At 48.1% G+C, this 23,328-nt stretch overlaps 1 protein-coding gene across 3 annotated transcripts in view; it reads right to left on the minus strand.

Annotated features, from left to right (window-relative positions):
• The window catches only part of TMOD1 (tropomodulin 1), a 90,933-nt gene that overhangs the window by 63,934 nt on the left and 3,671 nt on the right, over window positions 1–23,328 (minus strand). For 2 of the 3 annotated variants that reach the window (XM_042243218.1, XM_004004235.5), the window contains exon 2: window positions 4,732–4,875. In XM_042243218.1, the coding sequence (XP_042099152.1) occupies window positions 4,732–4,851 (120 nt within the window). In that variant the 5' untranslated portion in view covers window positions 4,852–4,875. Of the gene's footprint in view, window positions 1–4,731; window positions 4,879–23,328 lie in introns of all 3 variants that reach the window. The other variant, XM_012120639.4, reaches the window with a different exon arrangement.

Below are 23,328 nucleotides of genomic sequence, written 5' to 3' on the forward strand. Positions count from 1 at the left end.
ACTCTGAGAGGGTTCCTCTATCTGCCTAGTGCAAGGTCTGATGTCTGGCTCTGAACCTTGTCATCATGCATCCAATTTGCAGCCACAGCCTAATCCTAACTCATTTCCATCCAGGGACTCAGGGCAACTCCAACAGCCTGGAAAACCAGAGGCAGAAGGCTTTGGGGGCTTCTTGGGGAATCTGTGCTTCACCCTGGGAGCAGCAAAGATTCTTCAAGATGGTGGAAGGGTTGCAGAGAAGGGCAGGGCCCTTGCTTATCTTTAGGGAAGATCTCTGTCAGCAAACCCACCCACTCTCTGTCCTCGGAAATCCCTAGGCTGCTGAGAGAAGTCCACAGTCTTTAGCCTGCCTTACACCTCCCTCTCCCCCTATGTCTAGCCCCCTTCCAGGCTCAGCTAGCCCTCCACCGGAACCCCACCTACACTCCCCACCACCGATTGCTCTCCGTGCCTGAGCCTCTGCTTGTGGCCTTCGCTCAACATACAATTGTTTTTATTCATGGCTTAGAAGAATCCAGGGCCCAGTTTCAGTATCACCTGCTCTGTAAAGCCTCCTACCGAAAGGATTCATCCTTTCCCTGAGCTCCTTGTGTGCTCCCACTTGGGGTGTGGCTTATTGCGCCCGCTCCCCTCTGGACTGAGCACCTGAGGTCAACTCCAGTGGCCTCGCCTCGGGGACCATCTCCTCCTGGTTGGGTGTAGGTGTGGGCAAGGGGTTGTGGGCAGAGGATACATTCCTGGAGGGGTTTGTCACTCTGTGGGGCCTAAAACCCAGGACCCCTAGACAAGGATTCTGGGTTATCTTAAAGAAGACATTTAATCAAATCTGGAGGTAGGACCAGTTTATAAGCTCATGGAAACAGTACTGAATGGGGCCAATGAGGCTCCATCATTCCATGGACTGGGACAATAAGGTCTGAAGGACAGCAACTGGCTCAAGGTGATGGGAATGTGAGAGACACAGCCAGGGTTGCCCCTGGAACATCTAACCTCTTGTCTTGCATCTTCTCTGCTAACCTACACTCCCTGTACACGAGCTGTGGTTACTGGAGGGTTAATGAAATGGTACAATAGTATTTACTGTATGGATCACTGTTAAACTAGGTTTGAAGAGTGACAGCTTTTTTTAAAAAAAGACATGAAATATCCCATTTTTAATAAAAATATATCAAATGGAAAATTTACTTAATTCAGTAATATTCATTCTGTACCTTCTCTGAACTGGTCATCGGCCAGGGTGCCAAGGATATACAGATACAACGATAGTATAGCAGGCCACCTTGGAGTCCCTCCCTTGGTTCTGTCACAGCTCTGTGGTGACTGGCCAAACCACAGATGTGACCAGTGAGCTTCCTGTCTTGGGATGCCATAACCTGGCTGCAGAGGCAAATTCTGAGCTTAAACACATTTATATGTACTACTTATGAAACGCAAAGATAAAGACATCAAACCAGTGGAAGTAGATCTTTGTATCTTAGTTGTCTAGTTGTGTCTGACTCTCTGCGACCCCATGGACTACAGCCTGCCAGGCTCCTCTATCCATGGAATACTCCAGGCAAGAATATCAGAGTGGGTTGCCATGCCCTTCTCCAGGTTATCTTCCCAAACCAGGGGTCGAAACCATGTCTCCCACGCTGCATGCAGATTCTTAACCATCTGAGCCACCAGGGAAGCCCTTTACTTCTCAGTTAAGTCATTCCATGACAGACATTCCCTACCGTCCTGAAGCAGCTGGCTTAATGGAATGGTGGATAGGGCTTTTGAAAACTCAGTTACAGTGCAGCCAGGTGGTGAAACCCTACAGGGCTGGGGCAAGGGTCGCTCTGAGTCTGAACATGCTCTGATTCAGTGTCCAGTATGTGGTGCTGCTTCTCCATGACCAGGACTCACGGGTCCAAGAGTCAAGGGTTGGCACAGGGATCCAGAAATTGCCAACATCCTCTGGATCATAGAAAAAGCAAGAGAATTTCAGAAAAACATCTACTTCTGCTTCACTGACTACACCAAAGACTTTGACTGTGTGGATCACAACAAACTAGAAAATTCTTAGAGATGGGAATACCAGACCACTTTACCTGCCTCCTAAGAAACCTGTATGCAGGTCAAGAAGCAACAGTCAGAACCAGACATGGAACAATGGACTGGTTCCAAACTGGGAAAGGAGTACATCAAGGCTGTATATTGTCACCCTGTTGATTTAACTTCTATGCAGAGTACATCATGCGAAATGCCAAGATGGATCAAGCACAAGCTGGGAGAAATATCAATAACCTCAGATATGTAGATGATACCACCCTTATGGCAGAAAGTGAAGAAGAACTAAAGAGCCTCTTGATGAATGTGAAAAAGAAGAGTGAAAAAGCTGGCTTAAAACTCAACATTCAAAAAAATGAAGATCATGGCATCTGGTCCCATCACTTCATGGCAAATAGATGAGGAAACAATGGAAACAGTGACAGACTATTTTCTTGGGCTCCAAAAATCACTGAAGATGGTGACTATAGCCATGAAATTAAAAGATGCTTGTTCCTTGGAAGAAAAGCTATGACAAACCTAGACAGCATATTAAAAAGCAGAGACATTATTTTGCCAACAAAGGTCCACCTAGTTAAAGCTATGGCTTTTCCAATAGTCATGTATGGATGTGACAGTTGGACCATAAAGAAGGCTGAATGCTGAAGAATTGGTGCTTTTTAACTGTGGTGTTGGAGAAGACTCTTGAGAGTACCTTGGACTGCAAGAAGATCATCCTAATTATTCATCAGAAGGACTGATGCTGAAGCTGAAGCTCTGATACTTTGGCCACCTGATGTGAAGAGCCAACTCATTTGAAAAGACACTGATGCTGGGAAAGATTGAAGGCAGGAGGACAAGGGGATGACAGAGGATGAGATGGTTGGATGGCATCATTGACTCAACAGACATGAGTTTGAGCAAGCTCCAGGAGGTGGTGAAGCACAGGGAAGCCTGGCATGCTGTAGCTCACGGGGTCGCAAAGAGTCAGACACGACTGAGACTAAAAAACAACCCACTCACTATCACAACTGGTACCCCTAGTGACCCACTGGCAAAAGTTTTGCTTCCTGTTCCTGTGACCTTATGCTCTGCTGGCCTCAAGGTCTTAGTTCCAAAGAGAGGAATACTTCTACTAGGAGACACAGCAATGATTCCATTGGATTGGAAGTTAAAACTGCCACTTTGGGGGCTTCTTATGCCTCTGAATGAATAGGCAGAAAGGGAATTTCTGTACTGGCTGGGGTGATGTGTGTTGATTACCGAGGGGAAAATTAGGCTGCTGCTCCAGAAGGGTGGTAAAGAAGGGCATCCCCCTGAAATACAAGGGATTCCTTGTATTTCTATAGGGCTTTCTCAGTATTACAAGGCCCAGGAATTAAAGTCAATGGAAAACTATAGTAACTCAATCCAGGCAGGACTACTAATGGTCCAGGCCCTTCAGGAGTAGATTCATTCCATCAGGCAAACACTCACAGCCAGCTAAGGTGCTTGCTGAAGGCAAAGGGAGCAGGGAATGGGTAGTAGAAGAAGGCAGTTATAAATACCAGCTATGACCACGTGACCAGTTAGACAAACGAGGACAATATTGTTATGAGTATTTCCTCTGTATTTTTATGAACATGTTTGCGTATGTGTGAGTCTATGTATGTGTGTATGCATTAAGTAAATATCTTTGTTTTCTTTCCTCTATTATTCTCTTAATATGTAATAAAGAATGTACTGATTTTATATGGTGGCATTTAAGTATTGTTAATTTTATATCATAGTATTAAGTTTCAGGCTATCAAGGAGAAAAGTAAACATTACTCAAGGACTTTACTTTTTCTTCTGGCAGGTACCCAGGATATTTGTATCACATTAGGCAGAATTATGACCTTATTATTGTCCTATATAGAGAAAAGTATGGTTTAAAAAGATGTGTATGGGTGCCAAGTTGACCACAAGTGGACATGTGATGATTAATTTTATGCATCAACTTGACAGGGTCACAGACTGCCCAAACATTTAGCTAAGCATTATTCTGAATATGTCTGTGAAGGTATTTCTAGATGACATTAACATCGGAATTGGTAGACTGAGTAAAGCAGATGGCCCTCCCTAAGGTGGGTGGGCCCCATCCAATCAGTTGAAGGTCTGAATACATATACAACAAAAAGGCTGAAACTCCTACCAGTAAGAGGGAATTTCTTTCTGCCTGACCTTTTTGAGTTGGGTAATTGCTTTTGTTTTGTTTTCTTGCCTTTGGACTTGATCTGAAACACTGGCTCTTCCTGGGCCTTGAGCCTGCTAGCTATTGTACTGAAACTATACCATCAGCTCTCCTGGTTCTCAGGCCTTTGGACTCAGGCTAGAACAACACTTTCAGTTGTCCTGGGTCTCCAGGTCGCCAACTGCAGATCCTGGAACTTGTCAGCCTCAATCATCATGGAAGCCAATTACTTACAACAATAAATTTCTTCATATCTAAATCTATGTATCTATACTATTTGTTCTATTACTTTAGAGAATCATGACTAGCACAACACACACACACGCACACCCCCCCCCCCCCCCCCCCCCCCCCCCCCGCCCCAACAAAGGCAAGACCACTCTAGGGCTATTGCCACAGAAGGAAAGGCGAAATGGTGCCCCAGGCAGTCAGCCTGCCCCTCCCCCAGGCAGCAAGAGTCACCGTGCTGTGTGTGTGACAATGTGTCCCTTTCGGTGCCTACTCACATCAGGGTCCAGCTCATCCAGCTCGTTTTCCAGGGTCCTTAGCTCCTCTTCTGTTAGAGCTCCAAGGATTTCATCTTCATCCAGGTCGCGGTATTTCTCTAGTTCTCGTCTGTACGACATTGTGAAAGAGCTTTCTGTGCTGACCTACTGGAAAGAGAAAAACCTTAGAAAGATCCTTCTTGGATTCATTCTCAGAGCAAGTAGATGCTTGTCACTCACAAGGAGGCCTGGGCATGTTTTATGAATTGTCAGGATAATAATTACTATAATGGAATCCTGAATTAAGTTGGATTAATTCTCTAATAAACTGTGCAAGGTTAAAGTCCTGAGGGCATGCGGCTCAACAAAATGTAATTGTTGTAATTGGCAAGGCCATTAGTTACAAGTAATAGATGATTATAAATGGCCTATGAGTGCCTGAAAACTGTTTCATTCTTCAAGTAGTTCAAATATTTTCTGTACAACTCTCCACCCCATATATCCTTATGGAAAACATGCTGGACATTCTGCCAAGGCCTATCTTAAAAGCAGGGTGAACATCAGTGGTCCATTGAGCACCTGCTGTATGCAGGCTCTTCTACAACATCTCATTCAATCCTCGTGAAGAACAGCTGATGCTAATAGCTAACTTTTTAAAAAAAATTTTAATTGGTAATAGGGAGAAGACTCTTGAGAGTCCCTTGGATGGCAAAGAGATCCAACCAGTCCATTCTGAAGGAGATCAGCCCTGGGATTTCTTTGGAAGGAATGATGCTAGAGCTGAAACTCCAGTACTTTGGCCACCTCATGCGAAGAGTTGACTCATTGGAAAAGACTCTGATGCTGGGAGGGATTGGGGCCAGGAGGAGAAGGGGATGACAGAGGATGAGATGGCTGGATGGCATCACTGACTCGATGGACGTGAGTCTGAGTGAACTCCGGGAGTTGGTGATGGACAGGGTGGCCTGGCGTGCTACAATTCATGGGGTCACAGAGTCAGACACGACTGAGTGACTGAACTGAACTGAACTGAATAGCTAACTTATACTACCATACACCAAGCTGTGATTAAGTGATTCCCAAGGACATCCTATTAATAATTTAACCTCTGTGGCAGGCATTCATTCCCATCTTGTAGATGAGGATGTTGAGTTTAGAGAGGCTGCTGCTGCTGCTGCTAAGTCGCTTCAGTCGTGTCCGACTCTGTGCGACCCCATAGACGGCAGCCCACCAGGCTCCTCCGTCCCTGGGATTCTCCAGGCAAGAACACTGGAGTGGGTTGCCATTTCCTTCTCCAATGCATGAAAGTGAAAAGTGAAAGTGAAGTCGCTCAGTCATGTCCGACTCGTAGCGACCCCATGGACTGCAGCCTACCAGGCTCCTCTGCCCATGGGGTTTTCCAGGAAAGAGTACTTGAGTGGGTTGCCATTTCCTTCTCCTTAGAGAGGTTGAGGGACTCACCAATCACACTACCGAGAGGCAGAAGGATCACCATTTGAACCAGATCTGCTGTGTTCCAAGCCTGCACTGTTCTAGCCACTGCATCCACACCTTTTCACATAATCCCCTAACTTCGTGGCCAGAAGGAGACCTCCTTGTCCAGATCTCTCATTTCACCTCTGAGGGAGCTGGCTCAGAGAGGAAGTGACTAATGGGAGGGAGGGGGTCTGGGAAAAGGGGGTCCAGGTCTGCCACTTGCCAGCTGTCCTCTTTGCTAGAGACGCCTACTGCTCATTCCCCATGGCACAGAGGTACCTGACACCCGTGTCTGGATCCCGTCTCTGGTACTTCCATAACTAGGACACTTTCACACTTGAGAACTCATTCAATCCTGGTGCCACACCCTGTAAATTGAGTCTTTTAACTAAAACCATTTTGTCAACAAAGAAATTGAGGGATGGCTTAGGCCTTGACTCAGAATCCCTGTCACCGGACCCCAGTGCTTCCACTGCACCATACCACCTCTCACCTAACATTGAATTGTGTCCCCTCCAAGTTCTTCTGTTGAAATTCTAACCTCCCCACCTCAGTAACCCAATACCATGATCCAAGTAAGAATGTGACAGTACTTGGAAAGAGGGGTGTTGCAGATGTAATTAAAGTTCAGTGAGGTCATGCCAGAGAAGGGTGGGCCCCTAACTCAATAGGACTGGTGTCCTTATGAAAAAGGGAAATGGAAACAGGCACACAGGAAGAGCATCACGTGAAGATGAAGGCAGAAACGGAGGTGATGCTTCTACAAGCCGAGGAATACCAAAGATTCCAGCAAGCCACCAGAACCTGGGGAGAAGCCTGGAACAGACCCTCAGCCCTTGGAAGGAACCAATCCTGCCAACACCTTGATCTTGGATGTCTGGCCTCTGGAACTTTAAGACAATAAATCTCTGCTTTTTAAATCAGTCAGTGTGCGGTACTTTATTATGGCAACCATAGCAACTAATACAATCAGCATCACCTTTCCTGCAGCAGTCTGTGGTTTCAGACCCCAGTGCAAACAAATACAAACAAAACCCATGGCTCATCTGTGAAATGATTGATGGAATTTTCCAGAGTAGAGAAAAACAAAACCTAGGAAAAGAACCAACTTATCAGTCAAAAAGCTGGGAGTAATTGTTGATCTAAAACAAAGTAATTAAAAATAAACAAAAACCAAAGTTGACTCAGCTACCAGAAGCAGCCTCCATTTCAGGAAGAAAGCAGAGATCCACCTATTAGTGCAAGTCCGTGCCTGTGTGGGGCTATTTGTAGGAGAAGCCCGTGTGTGTGACAGCTGGCTTGATAAGAAAGGACTTGATTCCCAAATACAGAAAAGCCCAGTGCTATCCCTTTTTCTAAGCATGGCTCAGCTTGACCTGATGTCTTCCTCTGACCAGACCCCAAGACTGCAGTGTTCAGACCATAAATGGGCCCCCCCCCACCCCTTGATTCATTTCTATTTGTTTCCAAAGAAAGCACAAGCAACCGACAATGGTATAGATGAAAAAGAAAAACAACCCTTCCTGAAGGCTCTCAGAGAATGGCCTAATTTGGATTTTCCTGAGTAGGGAGCCAGGAGAGGCCCTGTGATTTCCATCTCGGGGCCAAGAGGACCCTAGTGGAGGGCTCAGATGCTTCCCAAACATCACAGAGACATCTCCAAACTAGCCTCTCTCAGGTGGACTGCAAAATACATTTCTGGTGCTCAGACAGATCCTGGGTTGTACACAGTTGCACGGGACTCTGGACTCCCCCTGACTTCTCAAAACTGTTGGTGTGCTTGCTACGACAGAGGTCCATCACCACGATGGTGAGGCTGCGAGCAGAGCTACCCTGACCTCTGGGCCAGGAAACTACATCTCTGAGAAACCTTTCCTGGAATCGGAACCTCACGGAACAAAGTTTGGGAAACATAGCCTTGGATTCACCTCTGGGTCACATGAGGGACAAGAAGGGACTGGGGGAGAGGACCAGCTGAGACAGGTTTGGGACCCTGGGAGCTGCCCATGCTTGACTCCTTAGCCAGTTGACTCATTTTCCTAGATGCTTTGCACTAAAATCCTTAGAAAAAGTCATGGACGGACCCTGGAGAAGGGACAAACTGGGACAAGGGAACAGACAGGGGAGAGAGGAATCCATGTCAAAGCAGTCGGGGGAGAAAGGAGCTGGGAAGAGGCGAGAAGACATGTAGGTGGCAACTAGGGGCCTGCTAAAGGAGGGGTGGGGCTGGCTGGCAGGCACCTTCAGAGATGCCCTCCTGAGGGCTGCAGTCTTTAAAGTTCCTGGAGAAGTCTCCGTCTTAGTGCACACAGGAAAGTTACTGTCCCACTTACATACTCCGAGGTGCCAATGAATTTAAAAATCATATTTCAAAGGATGTAAAAGGCCCTTTCTAATGTCACGTGTCCCATGAACAGAGCGACAAGGTATTTCATTAAATAAGCTGAGAGGAACGGCGAACTCCTAAGGTAAACTATGAAGCTGTCAGCTTCAAGCCACACTCATCCACTTGGCTCCCAGGGGTGGTTTCTCTAAAGTGAGATTCTTCTCCTGTGTTCAGTGACGTGTGGAAACTGGAGGTCAGAGAGACACAGGGCGGGAGGGAGGTGAAAACACCATGTTAACAAGAGCCCACTGAAAGCTTGGCTTTAAATGATGGCTTGGAAGAGAGGGTAATTTATAGCTGTTAGTAAAAGCCTCTGTTTCCTACTAAAAGAGGTGTCATAGATGGACACAGTCTGAGATTCACAGGACTTTGGCCAGAGTGCCAGCTGAGGAGGTAACTCGCTGGGGTGGCCCTTGATAAATCCCTCCTCTCCCCTGGGCCTCTGTTTGCTCATCTGTAAAGTGAGTATAAATGGACCAGGAAGTTCTGTTTGCAACCTAGCCCCCAGGGGTGGTGTTTACCCTGTGCTCAGGGGAGACCTCAGGTTCCAAGAAGTTTCTCCAGACCCCTGCAAGGGGGTTAAGTGGGAAAGACTAAGCAAGGGTGCTTCCCCAGTACTGCCTGATTTATTGGGGGTTCCATAGAAGATTGCTCTTGACAACAGGATTCACCTACTAAAATAAAAGGTTGATATCCACTGGACTGAGTTTCTTCATCTGCACAGTGAGGGGATTACAGTACTCAAGCTCTGAGTCAGGGCAGCCCCTGGAGTACCCATAGGCGCTGTGATGATGAGCCTGCAGCAAGCAGGTAAGGGGCAAAAGCCTGGGGCTGGGGCATGGTTAGCATGAGCACTGCACCTATCAAACACATTATTACGAGGCTCCCATAGCTACTGCCACTGCTGGGGCTGCTCCCTTCCCCCGCTGCATCCCCTATACTCTCGTCAGACCGCCATGCCCTCAGGTAAGGAGCTGTGTCTTATCCTTATGGTCCTGGAGCCTAGCCCTGCACCTGCGGATGGTGTTAGTTGGGCACGAGTACATCTGGACTTTGATCTAGTGTCTTGGGAACTTGGAGCAAGTCCCTCTCTTCTTGGGTCCTCTGCTTCCCCATCTTTAAAGTGGAAAGATCTCGGAGGGCTGGGAACCCGAGAGGAGAGGGATGGGCAGGAAGGGGTGATGCTGCTGCCTGCCTTACAGATGGGCTCCTGAGCGAGAGCTGGTGAGAAAAAGAAAAGGACAGTTCGACCAATTTAAAACACATTTAAAAACGTTAGTCTTCCAAACCCTGTGTATTTTTACATGAATGGCATGTCTGGCCTCCCAGCTTCTCAATGGCAGGAACTTTAAGCTGCTGCTAAATATGCAAAAAAGAGAATTTACCACCTGTGCCAGGGAGTAAAAGTAGGCAGGGTGGACAGTAAAAATGAGTGGGTCAAGCACTGAGGCCATCCCTCAGGAAGCTTCAGGAATGGAAGCTCTGGAAGCAGTCCCTGGAGTACCAACAGGTCTTTCCCAGGAGGTGGGCACAGTCACATCTGCTGTGGCTCCTCCAGCATCTGCCCCGGGGGACACTTGGCCAGGAGGTGAGGGAGCCGCATCTTGATTTACAGACCACACTTCCCCGAGGTCGGGAAGAGCTGAGTCACAAGTTTAAATGAATATTTTCCAGTTATACCATCTTGTTATTTCAGCCACAGGAAAGGGAGGTGGATTTACAAAAACAAAGCTGATTTCTCACAGCCTCTCCCCTCTGTTTTTGTCTCGTCTTCTCTTTGGGAAGACATTTTGGCCACACGGGATTTATGCCCATCATCCCTGCGCCTCTCCCTTCCATTGGGTCCCCTGTCCCTCCCGCGAGAGCAGTCTCCCCACTGCCCTCCTCCCCAGGGCACCTCTGGGGGCAGCAATGCTTTACCCCACATGACCCCTCCACCTCCCCTGATGACTGGACAGAGTAGATGCTGGGTTCAAGGACAGCTGATTCATTGGCTAGTCAATGACCTATGTGGTGGCTTGGATTAAAAAAAAAAAAAAGAGTTGGATGAATGCACTCCTTCATTTCCTGGCATTTTGTACTGGTTCCTGAGACTGCCCTAACAAATGGAGGGGCCTCAACAGAAGAAATTCACCGTTTCTCAGCTTAGGAGCTGGAAGTCCAGAATCTAGGTGTGGTGGGGTTGGTTCCTTCTAGAAGCTCTGAGGGAGAATCTAGTGAGTTGAGAGATGGGCAACATGGTGTCCCCAGAAGAGTCCCATCCCTGCTCCTTGGGCCTGGATGGCTGCCGCTCATGCTGGATTCCCATCAGACCCTCATCGCGCCACCATCCGCCACCATCCGCTCGAGGCCCAGCCCCTCCTCATGCTCCCTCGCTGCACTCAGGCTGAGTCCCTGCTCCTTGCAGCCTAAGAAGAACCTGACTGTCTCCATCTGCCTCCTTCCTTTCTCCCCACTCCTCCCCAGGCTCCCTGATGACAGGTTCTTCTTGGCCTGCCTGTTCTCCTGGCTACTGCCCTCTGCTTGCATCTCACACCCTCCCTGGGGGCTATCTCCGAGGTGGGGGGTCAGTGTCCAGTGATAAGCTGATGGCCATCCCATGGTCTCTCCAGCCTGGGCTCTGCTGGGCACATCTCCTGGAGCCCCTCTGGCTCCATGAGCTCAGCCCTGAGTGTGGCCACCTTCCCACCACCACCACCTCACCCTGCTGCCATCAGCCACCCAGGCCAGACACCTGGGGGCCAGCCCAAAACCCTCCCCTAGCCTTCCCAAGCTCTGGTAGGTCCCCACACCTGTCAATCCTCTCTCTCATTGACTCTTTTGAATGTTACAGTTTTTGTTGTTGCTGTCGTTTGATTGTGGTAAAATGCATAACACAAAATTAATGTAACCATTTTAAGCGTACAGTTAGTTCTATAGGTTTAAATACATTCACGCTGTTGTACAACCGTCACTACCACCCATCCCCAGAACGTTTTCATCTTCCCCAATGGAAACTCTGTCCCCCTTGAAGCCCTAAGCCCCTCCCCTCCCCAGCCTCTGAAGCCCCCATTTTGCTTTCGGCCTCTGCCCATCTGATTACTCTAAGAGACTCCTCCTTCGGCCTCTGCCCATCTGATTACTCTAAGAGACTCTTCCGAGCGGAATCGCGCACTCGTCCTTTGGCGACCGACTCGCCTCTCTCCAGCCTTCTGCGCGTCTGCCGCTCCTCTCCCTCGTCATGGCGCCTGCCCGTTTTGCATCCGTGTTATCAGTTCTCCTACCTTCTGTCCACATGTCCCTCAGCCTCCAAACGGTGCTTGTGTGAAAGTCAGTTCTGACGCTGCTCCTGAGTTGAAGCCTCCTTGAACAGTCCCCATTATGACAGATGCAGGGCCAGCTCCCCAGCCTGGGGCCTGAGGCGCTTGGAGACCCGGCTGGCTCTGCGCTGTCCCAGCTTCCAATCCCCACAAGGCCCTCCCCTTCCAGCTGCACCCACCACCCCTCCCTGAGCACCCTGACATTCTGGGTCCGCTCAGCCTGGATGCCCTCTCTCCACCTCCATACTGGAGAACTGAGGCCTCCTGCTGTGCTTCCATGCCCCGTGGAGGAGACCTTGGCCCCCATACCCTCCAGCCCCCAGGCTGGACTGGGCGGGCGTGGCGCCCCACCTGACCAGCATCTTGTGCACAGGTCAGACCGCAGACGCCGTTATTGCAGGTCAGTTGGGGATACAGACGTCTGGAGCTGGGGAACACCTGAATTCTAGCCCAGGCCAGTGACTGCAAAGGGAAGAAAGACAACTGAAGAAAGTCAGCTTGACTGGATGGGGCGGGGGTAGGCTGTGGAAGAGGTAGACAAGTGGGTATTGGAAGGCTGCGGCAGGGCTTGCCTTCCTCAATGTCTGCATTTTGGAACAGCGTCATAAAACATGAGGCAACAATTACAGCAAAACAATTCCAAAGGGCAGATTAACTTTGCAGATCAACGCAACAAAGCCAAAACACTGCTCTCATGCCTGCAGTCTCATGTCCCCTTGCAAGGCAGGACACGCGCGCCTCGGTGTGCTGTCACCTGTGATTGGACCGAGAGAGACAGGGAGAAGGAGAGTGCTAGGCCGAGAGCACCAAATCTCCTCACCTGTGATTGGGCCCAGAGAGACAGGGAGAGGGAGAGTGCTAGGCCGAGAGAGCCCAATCTCCTGCGTGAGAGTCTGGCTGCTCACCTCGCCCTGAGGAGGGACTCTCCCAGCCAGGGCTGGCTGAGGTATCCACCGAGTCCAGCGCAAAACAGGACTGTGGCGGCCCGAGTTCAGACAGGGAGAAACTGCCGTTAAAAGTACCGAGACATGAAGTTTTCCCTTCCTCTCATGGTCTCTGTCCCGATCTATCACACTGTCCTTAACACTTATGATTGGATATCGTGATGTACACAGGTGCCTGGGTGCTGTGACTCAGTGCATGCAGGCCAAGCCCTCTGGCTGCCAGCTTCCCTCCCCTGGCCCAGGTGGGACACACACGCTCTGCCCTGGTAGGGCACCCACCAGTTGGGCCAGGGATCTCCCCTTCCAGTGGGGCCACTGTCCAATACGCAGAGATGGGTGATCCCCATGGTACCCCAACTTCTGCACCAGGACACTAAATGCCTGGATCCAGGGATGACAAAAAGGCTGTCTTGCAGAGCTGCCAGCTGAATGCACCCGGGGCAAGAGCCCCGGTAGCAGCTGGGTGGGGATGGGGAGGGGGAGGCTGTGTGGATCTGGGGGTGTCAGGAGGCCAGGCAGCTGGAGTCTAAGAACCTGTCCCTAGGAAGCAGATAGGCAGCAGGAGACGGGACCTCATGTGAGCTCAGACTCAAAGCCCCGGTGTGTGCTCCATTGTCCACAGGGCTTCACTTAAAAATATACATCCAAAAGTAAAATAAAGAATTTCAAGGAAATGACTGCTGAGCACAGGGTACTTCTGAGAGCAGGGGTCCATACAGCTGTACAAACTGCAACCCGTTCCTAGCCCTCTTCCCAGGACACCTCCCTCCCCCCAGGCCCCAGGGCTAGACTCAGTCTTGGCTCACTAGGAGGGTCCTTTCCTTCCCGAGTGTCTTCCAACCGATTGGAATCTCCAGTCCCTGGAGTCCACAGGAAGTTAGAGACATTGCCCAGTGGCAGAGGGACATTGGGATAGGATCAGGGGCCTTGCCTACCAGTCCTGACTGTGGCTGAGGGCTTGCTGTGTGGCCTCAAGTACGTTGCTATACCTCTCTGGATCTGTTTCCACAACCTAATTCACTGTTTACTGAGCACCCACTTTGTGCAGGGCATAGAGGGCCTTCTTGGGAGAGACAGAGGTTAATAGGAGAGTTCCGATCCTCAGGAAGGTTACAATTCAGTCGGGAGTATAAGACCCACATGGAAATTCCTGAAGTGGTATCACACACATCCTCTCTTCACCCGCCACCCTCAGCAGGAGGCTGAGCTAATGATAGGTGAAAGCATGGACTAGGGGTCACGCAGTCCTGGGCTGCCCTGCCTCTAACTGGTTGGGCAGACATGGGCATGGCACTCAGTGCCTCTGAGCTTCATGGATTCATTTGTATGGTGAGGGCACAAATTGATTTCTTTCTTCTTTCTCAGTCCCACAAAGCTCCAGCCCAATAAGCCTAGCCAACAAGTGTTGGAAGGATGGTCATGGCTGGGCAACCATGAGGAAGGTATGGGGCTTCTCCAGAGACAGTCCATTCAACATAAATCAATGTGGGACCCCAGAGCCACGGTGTGACCTCAGTTGCATTAGTAAAGTTACGGTGGGCAAAGTAAGCGCATGATGGTCTTTCTCAGCTTCAGGCTGGAGCTCAGCTCTGGGCCCCAACTCTTGCACTGGGGGTGTGCAATTTCTTTCTTTTTTAATAAGGCATTGGCTATATACAGTCAAGTGGGCAAGTCTTAGGAGCACAGCTCCCTGAATCTTCCCATATGCATACACCTATGACAACACCACTCAGATGAAGATACAGACCATTTCTAGCCCAACAAAAGGCTTTCTCATCCCCATCCCAGTTCATCACCCTCAAAGGTAACTAGCATTTGAACTTTTAACACCTTCTAATAAACTGGCTTTGACTATTTTCGAACATCATATAAATGGACACATACATTGGTTATGTTCTTGTGTCTGGCTCCTTTCACTCAACAGTATATCTGAGATTCATTCATGCTGTGTGTTAGAGCGGCAGGTCATTCTTTTTCATTGGTGTGTAGTATTCCATTACCTGACTCATATAATTTATTTACTCTACTTTCAATGGACATTTAAGTTATTTCCAGTATTTGGTAATTATAAGTAGTGCAATGAATGTCTTTTGGTAGAAATAGTCACTTATTTCTGAGTATGTACCTGGAGTAGAGTTTCTGGATCACAGCATAGGCATATGCTTAGTTTCAGGAGATACTGTCAAACAGTTTCCCAAAGTAATTGTATAATTTTACATCCCCACCAGCAGTGTTTGAGAAACCCAGTTGCTCCACATCCTTGCCAACTCTTGGTATTGTCAGTAAGTTTCCATTTTAGCCATTACAGGGGTGGGCGGCTGTGTCTCATTGTGCATTTCCCCGATGATGAAGGATGTCAGCTGAGCACGTTTCATATGATTATTGGCCACATGGGTGACCACTCCTGTGAAGTGGGCCTTTTCTCTTGAGTATTTCTAGCTAAGTCCAGAGAAGGGGGGCAGGGTGTTGTATGAAGAACAGCTGAAGGACAGAGGGAACATGGTCGCACTCAGCAAACTTCTAATGGACTGACCTGCGGAGGAAGGAACAAAAGTGGTCTATGGATCTCAGCGCTCAGGAGACAGAGATTTAAAACTGAGGTGACCAGGGCGTGGATTTCTAATCAGCACAAGAAACTGTCTAAAAATAAAAAATGCCCGAGGAGGAGCTGGGCTGATTCAGGAGGTGGTGAGCGCTTGTTATGCCAGGCATGTGAGCAGAAAGCCTAGAGCCCTAAACGCAGTTTTCCAGGGAGGGCTGACATCTTGACTGATGGCGGGTTTGGGGAATTGACAAGATGAGATTATAAGGCCCCTCAAGACCTGGTTCTGTTATGAAAGATATGTTTGGGGCCACTGAGTAGAGAACATGGGGACTCAGAGATGATCAGTTCTCTTTGAAAGACTTGTTTTCTGGTTTGTTTGCCTTATTCTCCCTGGCTGATCTCATTCTCTTACTCACAAGGGGCCTTCTGAAAAAAAGCAGGGCAACAAAACACAGCATTTGACTCCATCACTCTCTGCAGTGGCTATGAGCCAGATCCCAGTTCACATGGAGCCTCAAAGGTCCAAACGTCAGAGTGGTCAACAGGTTTAAATTAGCAAAGTGCGTGTATGTGTGTGTGTACCATCGTTCTGCACCTCCTGAGGTCATCACTGTGTCTGAGCCACTGCATGAGTCATTGTAAGCAACAGTGTTTCAGAAAGACGCTGAACCCACTGCCCTGTCCCAGCTGGCCGGTCCACCTGCCCTGCAAATCCTGCCATACTCCACACTGTAGTTCCTTCCTCCTACCTCTCTGAAACTGCCCTGCCTCAGGCCACCACAATCTCTCACCAGCCTCGTGCCCTAACCCTAACCCATGACGTCTTTCTCCATATCAGCTGAAAGGGTACTAGCAAGCTAAATAGCTGACACCAAGGGAAGGGGCCATCAGGGTTCTGCCATCAGAAGCATCATGTTATTGTACCCCATCTACCTTAAGCCTGAAAGCTACTTGAAGAAACATCCTTGTCTCCCATGGTCCATCACAGTGTCCTGCCTCTCTCAGGGGCTGAAATCAGGTTTGTTGAATAAGTGAATGAATGAATGCCTGGCATTATTACTGGCATTGGTAGCCATAAAACAAAAGCCTTGGTGGAATTAAAAGTTGGCTTGTAGAAAAGCTTGCGAACTCACTCCTACTCTCACTCTCCATTTCACACCTGTGAACCTTGTCACCTTGCCTTACAGCAGCAGTTAACAGACGTACAGCTTTATGAAGCACATTTTTGTATTTTCTAAAAAGTCAAGATGAAAAAGTAGCATGGGGAATGCCAAAAGGCAAGCTGTGGGGGGAAAATACTTGTTGTACACTGAATAAGGGCTAACTTTTTTAATAGACAAGAGTTCCTAAATTGTAAAAAAAAAAAAAAAAAAAGCCCAGCAAAAATAAGGGAAGAGGGGAAAAAACAGGCAATTCACATAAAAAGAAACAGAAATGGCTAATAAACCTATGAGCAAAGAATGAAATCCACCCATAATAAGAGAAAAGTAAATCGAGAAATGAGACATCAGTTTTCCTCTATCAGATCAACAAAGATAAGAAGTGCCTTGAATGTTGGGTGATGGGTAGATGGGTGGAGGAAAGAATGGAGAGAGCAGAGGAAAGAAAAAGGGAAGGCTGGAGAAAGGGAGGGATGGAGACACTGATGCATAAATGACTCCAGGGAAACAGGGAAGGAAGACACAAATTCTGGTTGAAAGTAAGACGAATAGGGAAGACTTCATAATTTGGGACCATTTGAGTTATATCTAAAGGATGAGTTAGATTTAGTGAGAATCCCTGGTGTTCACAAGATGTGGAGATCAACATTCTCACACAGAATAGAAGGATGCTTTGGTACACTGTCTCTCAGGACGGATTAAGCCACATCTACCCAAATGCATACAGGCTTTAACACAGCAATTCCACTTCTAGGAATTTATTCTGCTAGTGGAATCACTGAATTGTACAAAGATATACATACAAATTATCTGGTTATTATCTGAAAGTGTCAGTCACTCAGCTGTGTCTGACTCTTTGTGACCTCATGGACTGTAGCTTGCCAGGCTTCTCTGTCCATGGGGATTCTCCAGGCAAGAATACTGGGGTGGGTTGCCTTTTACTTCTCCAGAGGATCTTCCTGACCCAGAGAGTGAACCTGGGTCTCCTGTATAGCAGGCCAATTCTTCACCATGTGAGGCAGAGAATAATCAGAATAACCAGAGAATCTGGTTATTATCTATATTATCCCCAAATTGGAAACCACATAAAAAGTCATCAATAGGGCAAATGAATTATAGTGCAGATGTACAATAGGATGCTACTAACACCATCCTTGAGGCTACCATTGCCTGTTATGTCAAGGTACCTTCTAATTACAAGCATTATTCTATATGTACCACAAGCTTGGCACAGTGCCAAACCCTTTATGTGGATTATCTCATGCAATCCTAATTAAGTCTGTGAAGTAGGTACTTTTTAACTCCCATTTTCGTTGAAGAAATGGAAAAGCAGTAATCTGACTGCAGCAGTTTCCTGGGGCTGCCATAACAAATAACCACAAACTGGATGGCTTTGAACTCCAGAAATTCACCCTGCTGCAGTTCAGAAGGCCAGAAACTGGAAATTGAGACATGGGCAGGGTTGGCTCCCTCCGGAGGCTCCCAGGGAGACTCTGCTCCATGTTCCTCTAGCGTCTGGTGATGACCAGCAGCCTTGGGCATTCCCTAGCTTGTACCTTCATCCCTCCAGTTTCTGCCTCCGTGGTCACACAGCCTTCTTCGCTGGGTCAGTCCACTCTATGTCTCATAAAGACCCCAGTCATTGCAGTTAGGGCCCTCCCCAACCCAGCATGACCTCATCTTAACTCATTACATATGCAAAGGCTCTATTTCCGAAGAAGGTCACCTTCTGAGGTTCTGGATTAACATGACTTTTCAGGGGACAGTACCTAACCTACTAAAGTGGCCTAGGTAACAAGGCTCATAAGTAGCAGAGCCAGGACTTGAATCCAGACAGGCAACCTGTACTCATCACCACTGCTCCACGCCGCCTTCTCATAAGAGCACATACTCTCATTAGAGTACTCACATACTCTCATGTGCTCTCATAAGAGCACATAATTTTCTAATATGAATAATGTTCCAGATGCTGGCTTAAGCATTTTGCCTATAATAACTGAGTCCCCACAACAACCCCACTTCAATCATGTGTGAACTGAGATCCCCACAGTAACCCTACATTATAGATAGGGAAACAGGCACACGGGGTTAGCAGTTACCCGAGTTTACACAGCCAGTAACTGACAGAACTTAGATTTGAATCCAGGAAGGTATGTCTATAACCACTATGCAAAGCTACCTCCCAAGACTCAGAACCAGGGCTAAGAAAACATTTCTTTCTCCTGAAGGACTGGTGTTTTTCAGTCAGACATGACGTGGCCCCTAATTCATCTCTTCTCCCTTTCCCCTTTGGCCATCATGATTTATCTCAGAGCTGATTGGAATGTCCATCTTCAGCTAGGACATGAAGTAACTCCTCTCCTTACTCTGTGCTGTGCATTGTGAAAGGCCTTCAGAGTGACCCATGCATCCACAGAAATGACATGCAAACTGTTGTGTGCATGGGTATATTCATTTTTCTGGAGCCAGGGTCCATGACTCCCACCAGATTCTCAGAATTTCATGATCCTAAATTTCAAGTTTTCTGCCATCTCCCCTCCTCTCTCCCTTTCTTCTGTTTTTACCAATTATGTGGCTGCTGTGGGTTTACTTTAAGCAATCTCATAGCCTTTTAATGGTGTAAGTGAAATGCAATAGAAAAACCATAAACAAATGTACTCAATGCTGCCTTTCATTCTGACTTTTTAAGTCTTCCTGGATTTGCGAGGAGGAATTCCGCCTTCCTGGCTCCTCTCTTTCTTGTCTTTTACTGGTTCTGAGGCAGGAGTCGGGTTCCCACCCCTGCATGGGCCAGGTGCTCACGCTGGATTCATGGATAGCAAACGTGTAAGCGATGTGCACTGAGAAAACCCAATCAGACACAGGAGCCTGGAGTTCTGGCACTCAGGGGAGAATCTAGGCTCACCAGGAACTAGGCAGCTTGACATAAAAGTCATTTCTGAATCTAAATTTCTCTGAAGAGGAAAGGAGAAGGCAGGAAGATAGAAGGTGGAAATAACCCGCAGCTGCAGGCCTGACCCTTCCAGCAGCCTGCCATTCCTGGGGCTTTTTCCCTGCCAGTGTGCTCAGGACACGTGACCCCACCATGTGCCCCAGCCACCTGGCCACAAGGCCCTTCCCCAATCCCCTGCCCCCTTGCCAGTCTCCGCCCCCTGAACATCGAATTAGCTGGGCTTCCCACATGCCCCACTGCATACCACACGCCCTGGCCTTGTCATGCCCCTCACGCCCCCTATGTGACAAAAACAAAACCAACCAACCAAACAAAACAGGAAGAGCCCTGGATTTTTGATTCGGAGTCAAAGTTTAAATTAATTCATTTGTAGATTTTAATAAAAGCACTCTCTTAATGCAATGGCCCATCAAGTTGGACCATACAGAAAGCTGATGCCTTTGACCCAAGAATTGATGCCTTTGTTTTTTTTATTTTATTTTATTTATATTTAAGCAGATATACACAAAGGCTCACATTTGGAGGTGGATGTCGCTGGACATAGAGGAAGTAGAAACAATGACAGTCAGGCTGGCTGCTGAGCCTCTACTGCCTTAAAATCCAATGCCCCTATAAGGTGTCTGACTCTTTGCGACCCCACGGACTGTAGCCTACCAGGCTCTTCCATCCGTGGGATTTTCCAGGCAAGAGTACTGGGGTGGGTTGCCATTTCCTTCTCCAGAATTGATGCCTTTGAATTGTGGTGTTGGAGAAGATGCTTGAGAGTCCCTTGGGCAGCAAGGAGGTCAAACCAGTCAATCCTAAAGGAAATCAGTCCTGAATATTCATTGGAAGGACTGATGCTGAAGTGCCAATACTTTAGCCACCAGATGCAAAGGGCTGACTCATTGGAAAAGACCCTGATGCTGAGAAAGATTGAGGGCAGGAGAAGAGGGCATCAGAGAATGAGATGGTTGAATAGTATCACCAAATCAATGGACAAGGGTTTGAACGAACTCTGGAAGATTGTGAAAGACAGGGAGGTCTGGCATGCTGCAGTCCATGGGGTTGCAAAGAGTCTGACACAACTTAGCAACCAAACAACAAAAAAATGCAATCACCAAGGGAAAACTGAGAGAAGTCATGGGCACCTTGGTGCCCAAGGTTTCATTGTCAGAGTATGCAGGACGACCCTCACATTATGGAATGTGCATTAGTCCTTATTAGGAATCATTAAGATTATTATTTAAGAAGCTTATTAGAAACTTAGAGTCTCAGGCCTCCTCCTGGGCCTACTGAGGTAGAATCTGCATTAACAACATCCTAAGTGTCAGACTTTATTTTGGGGGGCTCCAAAATCACTGCAGATGGTGACTGCAGCCATGAAATTAAAAGACGCTTACTCCTTGGAAGAAAAGTTATCACCAACCTAGATAGCATATTCAAAAGCAGAGATATTACTTTGCCAACAAAGGTCCATCTAGTCAAGGCTATGGTTTTTCCTGTGGTCATGTATGGATGTGAGAGTTGGACTGTGAAGAAGGCTGAGCTCCGAAGAATTGATGCTTTTGAACTGTGGTGTTGGAGAAGACTCTTGAGAGTCCCTTAGACTGCAAGGAGATCCAACCAGTCCATTCTGAAGGAGATCAACCCTGGGATTTCTTTGGAGGGAATGATGCTAAAGCTGAAACTCCAGTACTTTTGCTACCTCTTGCGAAGAGTTGACTCATTGGAAAAGACTCTGATGCTGGGAGGGATTGGGGGCAGGAGGAGAAGGGGACGACAGAGGATGAGATGGCTGGATGGCATCACTGACTCAATGGACGTGAGTCTGAGTGAACTCCGGGAGTTGGTGATGGACAGGGAGGCCTGGCGTGCTGCGATTCATGGGGTCGCAAAGAGTCGGACACGACTGAGAGACTGAACTGAACTGAACTGAAGAGATTCTAATGCTAGAGACGCACTAGTGCAGAACATAAGGACCCCGATTTCTCAAGTTTACTAAACCCTGGAGAGCACTTGGGTTTTCTCCAGGGAGAGCACACCCCCACTGGATTACCTGGAATGATTCCTATTGGGGTTCACTGGGCTATCTACAAAAAGGGGTCATTATACCAGCCCTTCCTCCCTTTCCAGGATTACTGTGAGTTTCCAGTGAGATCATGGGTTCATTCCATTTACTGTGAGAAGGCTGAAAGAGGTTGCAGGGTTGGTGGGGAGCAGAACAGGTGTGGTTTCTGCCCTCAGGGAGCCGACATGGTGGTGGGATGGGGAATCACGTAACTGTTGTTGTGTAATCGTCACGGTTACACAGGACTTTCATTTGCTTATTCTTTTACATATTCACTCATTCAGTGATCTGCCATCGATTAAAACATAAAACACTCGCACTCTGCCCAGGGTTGAGCTCTGAGTTCGACACTGGGGAAGCGGAAATAAATGAGCCATAAACTTTTGCCTTCAAGGACCTATCAATCTGGTCAGAGATAAGGATGAAAGTAGCTGATTACACTTAGAACTCACCATAGCTGGGGCTGTGGGAGCACAGGTGAAGCAACAAGTTTGCTGGGAAAGATTGTGGGCAAGAGGAGACGGGGGTGACAGAGGGTGAAATGGCTGGACAGCATCACCGACTCAATGGACATGAGTTTGAGCAAACTCTGGGAGATGGTGAAGGACAGGGAAACCTAGCTTGCTGGAGTTCGTGGGATGGCAAAGAGTCAGAAGCGACTTAGCGAATGAACAGCCCAAGTTTGCCACGCAGATGAGGAAGAGGACAGCATTCCATGCAGAAGGAACCGCAGGGGCAAAGGCAGCAAGTCACATATGTTTGCACCATGACCAGAAGGTGCAGAGAACTGGGAGGAGTGTCAGGAGATGGCTTTGGAGTAGCAGCTTGGAGTCAGATCTTTGATAGTCCTGGTGATCAATGCCAAGGAATCTGGCAGGAAGTGGGGAGTCCCTAAATGGAGAGGAATAACACTGTCTAAGCTACGTTTTATTAATACAAAGATCTTTTCACAATAGCACGAGAAGAAAACACTGGGGCAGAAAGACTCTTAAAAGGCTCTGACATTCGCTCAGGGGAGAGATGGCAAAGTATTCGACTGGGGTAGTGATTATGGGGACAGACGTGAAAAGAAGAGATACTAAGTAAGGTAGACTGACAGGACTGTTGACCAAATGAATGGGGTGATGAAAGGTAGGGAGGTTTCTGGCTCAGAGCCTGGGCGAACGACGTTACTGTTAACCAAGAGGTGGGAACACAGGAAGAAGACTGGGTGCTGAGGCTGAGTCAGGCCTGTTGGGTGTGCAGTGCATTTGGGACACCCTCTGGCTTTGTCCAATGGCTGGAGTCATAGATGCCTAGAGGTGAGACGAATGGTCCAGGCTGGGCACATGAATTTGGGAGTTTGAGTGCTGAGTGGGTGGTAGGAGCCCTGGGAGTGAATAGGACAGGAGGAGGGTATGGGGTGAAAAGGAGCAAGGTGGAGAGTGGCACTAAGATTCAAGAGAAGGCAGAGATGAGTCCAGGACGGCTGAGTGAGGCTCAAGGCCCTTCTGCTCATCACCCACTAGAAGCATCTTCCAGAAATGGACCTCTCTAGAAGCCCCAGAGTGAGTCGGGGCCAGGGTTGGGGCCCTGAGAAGAGCCAAGACAGAGACAGATCTGTTTTTCTCCAAGAGGAGAACAAAAGGATGTAAGAAAAGGAGAAACGAAAGAAATGCTTGAGCTTGTTTAGTTTCTCAGATGAGAAATGATCTGGATCCAGCACATCCTAACATTGAAGAAAAACTCCCAGGCTGTCCTAGGTTGACTTCAGTGAGCTCACTCTTTCCTATTGTTAAAAGCAGAGCGTCTGGTCTTATTGTGAT

Source organism: Ovis aries, chromosome 2 (assembly GCF_016772045.2).
Source record: "Ovis aries strain OAR_USU_Benz2616 breed Rambouillet chromosome 2, ARS-UI_Ramb_v3.0, whole genome shotgun sequence".
Lineage (NCBI taxonomy): Eukaryota > Metazoa > Chordata > Mammalia > Artiodactyla > Bovidae > Ovis > Ovis aries.